Genomic DNA, 6,903 nt, shown 5'->3' on the forward strand with positions numbered 1-6,903 from the left:
TTATTTATTTCTAGGAGAGAGACAGCATGAGTAGGGGAGGGTCAGAGAGAGAGGGAGTCACAGACTCCGAAACAGGCTCCAGGCTCTGAGCTGGCAGTCAGCACAGAGCCCGACGCGGGGCTCGAACCCACGAACCGTGAGATCATGACCTAAGCAAAAGTCGGAAGCTTAACCAACTAAGCCACCCAGGCGCCCCCCTAACCTAATTCTTAATTCATGATCATTCCTGCAGCCATGCCTTTGCCTAGACTTATACTCCCTATTTTTTTTTCTCTAGTTAACAAATCAGAGCCATTTTTTAAGCCTCAGCTAAAGTGTTAGCTTATCCACGCAGCTCTCCCTGACCTCCACACTCCACTGATTACAGAGTCTGGTGAATTCCAACACCCATGGCACCTCTTTTAGAGCAGAATTACATGTCACCTCCCATTTTATGACTATTTCCGTTCTTCCCACCTACCCTTTTATGTTCTGAAGATAATGTCATCACCCTAGTGTGGCTCCCACAGTACTTACTCTTGGGTTCGGCACAAAACGGGTACTGTTTGTAGAAAGCCAAGGGACAAAGATGAGTTCTGAACATAACTGAGGAATCAAAATAATAATAACTAACACTCATATTTTTGTTAGGCCCTGATACAAGTGTTTTATATTACCTCATCTAAATCTCACAATAATCCCATGAAAGGATAACTATCATAATCTCCATTTCACAGATAAGGAAACTGAGTCACAAAGCTAATCAGTGAGAGACCTCGGTCCAAACTCAGGCAGTCTAGTTCCAGAGTTTCTACTTTTAACCACTTTGTTGTATCACCACCAAGGAGATGGAGAGAGGGACATGCTGCTATTTTAGAGGATGGAGCAAAAATCAGAGAGTAAAGGTTCAGGAATGAAATAATGGGGTTAAAAAGCTGGATGAAGAAGAATAAGGACAATTACAAGTAAAAGATTGGAGAACGGGGACTAGTAGTAAAAAGGAAAACGAAGATAAGGGATAGTTGACAAAGAAACAGTAAAAACAGAAAGGCAGTCAACATGGCTGGGGAGATGAAGAAGGCCCAAGAAGACCTCAAGGAAGAGGCTGCCATGTCAAGCAGGAGGCAGAAAACAAATGAGTAAAGGCAATTCTTACAAGATGGAGAAGGTGCCGTTATAGGCGTCCGGCTCTGGCACAGGCACGCTGCGGAGCCTCTGCTGTAGGCTGAGAACAATACACGACAGCGTCTCATCTTTGCAGGTAAAGCGCTCAAATATTTTGAGGTCTATGGTGGCATTCTGTTCTGGTTGCTCAGTTAAAGCTGTGTAGGCCTTTTTTGAGGTATATTTTACAAAATGCACCACTGAATGCTGAGTTGTTGGAGGAAACTCTGTCTCAAATGACTCTGATTGCCGACTTACAGTATTTTCCAAGTCCATAGGTGGAACTGTGACTTCAGTCAGGTTTGGATGTTGACTCTGAACCTGTTCTGGATGTCCAAGTGTCACTTCAAGGTCCTTTGGAGGAGGAGTTGTAGTCTTCATGGTTGTAGAATGTTCAGCCTCTGTAGGTTCTGGAGTTATGGTAAGCCCCAAGCCCATAGGACGAAATGAGATGGTGGGTGATGCTGGATGCTGACCTTGATCCTTACTTGGAGTTGGAACGGTCACTTCCTGCTGGAATGGATACTGAACTACAACCTCCTTATGTGGCTCTGGAGGCTGAGTTGGGGTCTCTTGCATGGTTGGAGAAGGTTCAGTCTCTGTCGTGGATTCTGGAGTTATGGTAAGTCGTAACTCCTCATGATGAACTGTGACGGTGGGCAACGTTGGTTGCTGAGCTTGATCCTGACCTGGAGTTGGAACTGTCACTTCCTGCTGGATTGGATACTGAATTACAGCCTCCTTAGGTGACTCTGGAGGCTGAGTTGGGGTCTCTTGCATGGTTGGAGAAGGTTCAGTCTCTGTAGTGGATTCTGGAGTTATGGTAAGCACCAAGTCCAAAGGTTTAACTGTGACTTTAGTTAAGGTTGGATGCTGAACCTGAACCTGCTCTGAATGTGGAAATGTCCCCTCAGGGTCCTTTGGAGGAGCTGTAGTCTGCTGCAGAGCTGTAGAATGTTTAATGCCTGTAGTAAGCTCCAAGCCCCAAGGCTGAACTGTTACATTCAGTGACCACAGATGCTGAGCTTGATCCTGACCTAGTGTTGGAACTGCTGCCTTTTGATATACTGGAGGTTGAGCTACCAGTTCCTTAGGTGGCTCTGGAGGCTGATCTAGGGTCTCTTGCATGGCTGGAGAATGTTCAACCTCTGTAGTGGGTTCTGGAGTTATGGTAAGTTCCAAGTCCAAAGGTAGAACTGTTATATTGGGTGATGATGGATACTGAGCTTGATCCTGACCTGGTGTTGGAACAGTCTGCTCCTGATATCCTGGAGACCGAGCTCCAAAAACCACCTTAAGTGGCTCTGGGGGCTGAACTGGAGTCTCCTGCATATGCAGACGAAGTTCAATCTCCTTATTGAATTCTGGAGTTACTGTAAACACCAGGTCCAAATGTTGAGTTGTGGCCTTAGTCAAGGTTGGATGCTGAACCTGAACCTGCTCTAGATGTGCAAATGTCACCTCAAGGTCTTTTGGAGGAGCTGTAGTTTTCTGCAGGGCTGTAGAAGTTTTAACCTCCACAGTGGGTTCTGGAGATATGGTCAGCTCCAGGTTCAAAGGTTGATCTGTTACATTAGGTGACAATGGATGATGAGCATGATCCTGATCTGGAGTTGGAATGGTCACCTCCTTAAACAGTGAAGGCTGAACTACAACCTCCTTCAGTGACTCTGAAGGCTGACTTGGGGTCTCTTGCAAGGTTGAAGTTTCAACCTCTGTAGTGGGTTCTGGAGTTATGGTTAGTGCCAGGTCTACAGGTTGAACTGTGACTTCAGTCAAATTTGGATGCCGAGCCAGGATCTGCTCTGGGTGTGGAAGTGTCACCTCAGGGTCCTCTGGAGGAGCTATAGTCCGCTGCATGGGTAGAATGCTCAGCCTCCATAGTAGGCTCTGGAGTTACAGTAAGCTCCAGGTCAACAAGTTGGACAGTGACATTGGCTAAGTTTGTATGCTGAGCCTGTTCTTGTCCTAGAGGTGGAACTGTCACCTAATTGTGGACTGGAGGTTGTGCTACAACCTCCTTAGGTGGCTCTGGAGGCTGAGCTGGGGCTTCCTGCTGGGTTGGAGACATTTCTGCCTCCTTAGAGGGCTCTGGAGGTTGAGCTTGAGCCTGCTGCAGAATTGGAGATGGTTCTATCTTCTCAGGAGGCTCTGAAGGCTGAGTCTGTACCTCCTGTTGTGTTAGAGAAGGTTCTGTCTCCTTAAGTGACTCTAGAGGTAGAGATGGGGCTTCCTGCAAGGCTGGAGAGGATTCTACCATCTCAGGAGATTGTGGAAGCTGAGAAGGGGTCTCTTGAGAGACTGGAGGAGGTTCCACTTTGTCAGGGAGCTGTGAAGGCTGATCTGGGGTTTCCTGGTGGACCAGAGATGGTTCCACCTTCCCAGGAGGCTCTGAAGGCTGAGGTGAGGTCTCCTGTGGTGTGGAAGAAGGTTTCACCACTTTAGGGGGCTCAGGGGATATAGCTGGGGCCTGCTGGGGGACAGGAGACTGAACTGGGGTCTCCTGCTGGGTTGGAGAAGATTCTGCCTCATTAGGGGGCTCTGAAGGCTGAACTGGGCCTTCCTGCTGGACCAGAGATGGTTCTACCTTCTTAGGAGGCTCTGAAGGCTGAGCTGGGGCCTCCTGTGGTGTGGGAGAAGGTTCTACCTCCTTAGAGGTCTCAGGAGATATACTTGAGGTCAGCTGGGGGACTAGAGACTGAGCTGGGGCCTCCTGTTGACCTGAAGTAGGTTCCACATCCTTAGGGGGTCTGGAATCTGAGCCAGGACCTCTTGTTGGCTTGGAAAAGATTCATCCTCAGGGGACTCTGGAGACTGGGAAAGAAGCTTGGACTGGGTTAGAGAAAATTCAACCTGCTCAGGGGGAAGAGGAGACTGAGCAGGGACATCCTGCTGCACTGAAGAATGTTCAACCTCCTTAGTTGACTGGGGGGTTATGAAAACCTCCACATCCACAGGTTTAACTGTGATATTGGGCAACACTGGATGCTGAGCTTCCAATGGACCTGGAGGTGGAAATGTCACCTCATAATGTACTGGAGGCTGAGCTACAACATCTGGAGAGGACTCTGGAGGCTGAGCTGGGTGCTCATGCGGAACCGGAGAAAGCCCAACACCCTCATTGGGCTTTGGAGGCTGAACTGGGACCTCTTGCTGGATTGGGTAAGGTTCTACACCTGCAACAGGCACTTGAGGCAGAGCTGAGCTCTCCTGATCCTGGCTTGGAGAAAGATCAGTTTCTTCAGGAAGATCTTCAGGCGGAGTTGGGACTCCCTGCTGGACTGGAGAAGGTTCAATACTTCTAGGGGGGGTTGGATGCTGATCTAGGACCTCCTGCTGGATTTTAGAAAGTTCAATTTCCTCAGGAAGATCTTCAGGCTGAGTTGGGACTCGCTGCTGGACTGGAGAAGGTTCAATACTTCCAGGGGGTTTGGATGCTGATCTAGGACCTCCTGCTGGATTTTAGAAAGTTCAATTTCCTCAGGAAGATCTTCAGACTGAGTTGGGACTCACTGTTGGACTAGAGTAGGTTCCACATTTCCAGGGGGGCCTGGATGCTGACCTGAGACCTCTTGCCNCTGTTGGACTGGAGTAGGTTCAACATTTCCAGGGGGGCCTGGATGCTGATCTGAGACCTCTTGCTGGATGAAAGAAGGTCCAGTTTCCTCAGGAAGATCTTCAGTTGGAGTTGAGACTTCATGCTGGACTGGAGAAGATTCAACATTTTCAGGGGCAGCCGGATGCTGCTCTGGGACCTCCTCCTGGATTGGAGAAGGTTCCAACGGCTCAGGAGACACTCCAGGCTGAGCTGAGGCCTCTTCTTGGGGTGGAGAAGATTCAACTTCATTAGTGGATTCTGAAGTTATGGTAACTGCCAGATCCACAGGTTTAACAGTCATATTAGGAAACAGCAGGAGCTGAGCTGGATTCTGACCTTGAGGAAAAACTGTTATCACATGATCCCCTGGAGAGTAAGCTGGGGCCACTTGGGTTGGAGAAGTTTCAATCCCCTCAAGGGGTTCTGGATACTGAGTTGGGGCCTGTGGTTGGGGTGGAGAAGGCTCACCCTCCTCTGACACCTGAGGGGGCTGAGCTGGGGCCTCCTGCTGGGTTGAAGAAGGTTCAACCTCCTCAGGGCTCTGTGGCTCCTGAGCTGGGGACTCCTCCTGAGTTGTAGGTGGTTCACTCCCCTCGGAGGCCTGTGGGTGCTGAGCTGGGGCTTCTTGTTGGGTTGGAGAAAGTCCAACCTCTGCAGAGGTCTGTGGATGCTGACCCTGGCTCTCCTCCTGGGTTGAAGATTCACCCTCCTCAAGGGTCTGTGGAGATTGAGCTGGAGCTTCCTCCTCGGGTGGAGAAGGTTCTCCCTCCTCAAGGGTCTGTGGAAGCTGAGCTGGGACCTCCTCCTGGGGTGGAGATGGTTCATCCTCTTCCTGGGTCTCTAGAAGTTGAGCTGGGGCCTCCTTCTGGGTTGAGGATGGCTCACCCTCCTCAGGGGCCTGTGATTGCTGAGCCAGGGCCTCCTGCTGTGTTGGAGGTTTCTCCTGTGTGGTAGATTCTGGAGATTGTGTTGGAGTCTCCTGTTGAACTGGCAAAGATTCAACCTCCTCAGGGGACTGTGGAGGCAGAGTTGGGGCTTCATGCTGGGTTTCAAAAGGTTCCACATTAAGAGGCACTGAAGGCTGAGCTGGAACCTTGGGCTGAACTGGAGAACGTCCCACCTCTGTAGTGAGTGCTGCTGTTACGGTAAGCTGCACATTTGAAGGTTTCACACTGACATTGAGGTTTAAATGTTGAACATGGTAGTGACCTGGAGGTGAAACTGTCACCTCATGATGCTGTGGAGGTTGAGCTGGGTGCCTCTGCTGGGTTGGTGAAGGTTCCACCTCCCCTGAAGGCAGCTCTGGAAGCTGAGCTAGTTGCTCTTGCAGGGTTGCAGAAGATTCTATCTCCCCTGGAGACTGAGCTGTAGTCTCCTGCTGGGTTGAAGATTCTGTCTCACTAGGGAGCTCTGCATGCTGAGCTGAGGGCTCCTCCTGGGTTGGAGAAGGTTCAGCTTCTCCAAAAGGGCCTGGAACCTGAGCTGAGGGTTCCTGCTGGGTTGCAGATTTTACTACCTCAGGATGCTCCGTAGGCTGAGCTGGGGTCTGTTGCTGGGCTGGGGAATGTTCTGCCTCTTCAGGATTCTCTGGGGGCTGAGCTGGGGTCTCCTGCTCCAGTAGAGAAGGATCAATCACCCCAGGAGGCTCGGAAAGCTGACCTGGAGTCTCCTTCTGGGTTAGAGAAGGATCAATCACCCCAGGAGGCTCGGAAGGCTGACCTGGGGTTTCCTGCTGGGTTAGAGAAAGTTCAATCACCCCAGGAGGATCAGCAGGCTGAGCTGGGGTCTCCTGCTCACTGGAAGGCTCAACTTCCTTTGGAGACTTACCCGAGGTCTCTTGCTGGGTTAGAGAAGGTTCTGCTTCCTCATTATGCCCAAGAACCTGAGGTGGGGCCTCTTGCTGGGCTATAGTAGATTCGACACCTTTTTCAGGCCCTGGAGTTGTGGTAAGTTCCACATCAAAAGGCTTACGTGTAAACCAGGGAAACATTAAATAATCTGGGTACTGATGTAGAGGGTGAGGTATCACCTCATCACTTACTGAAATGTGACTTAAATATGTGGTAGGGAACTCTGGAACTAGAGTTGGGGCCTCCTGCTGTACTGGGGTTGGTCCAGCCTCCTCAGGGTGCTCTGCAGGCTGAGCCTCGGCTTCCTGCTGG

The 6,903-nt window shown here is 50.3% G+C and overlaps 1 protein-coding gene across 1 annotated transcript in view; it reads right to left on the reverse strand.

Annotated features, from left to right (window-relative positions):
* Positions 1-3,103, reverse strand: part of LOC120237729 (leucine-rich repeat-containing protein 37A2-like) — a 56,335-nt gene extending 53,232 nt beyond the window's left edge. The window contains 1 exon segment of the mRNA XM_039241128.1: positions 1,766-3,103. Within this exon segment, the coding sequence (XP_039097059.1) occupies positions 1,766-3,003 (1,238 nt within the window). The 5' untranslated portion in view covers positions 3,004-3,103.
* Positions 3,104-6,903: the final 3,800 nt, after the last annotated feature.

This window comes from Hyaena hyaena, unplaced genomic scaffold (genome assembly GCF_003009895.1).
Source record: "Hyaena hyaena isolate Hyena2069 unplaced genomic scaffold, ASM300989v1 scaffold_189, whole genome shotgun sequence".
NCBI lineage: Eukaryota > Metazoa > Chordata > Mammalia > Carnivora > Hyaenidae > Hyaena > Hyaena hyaena.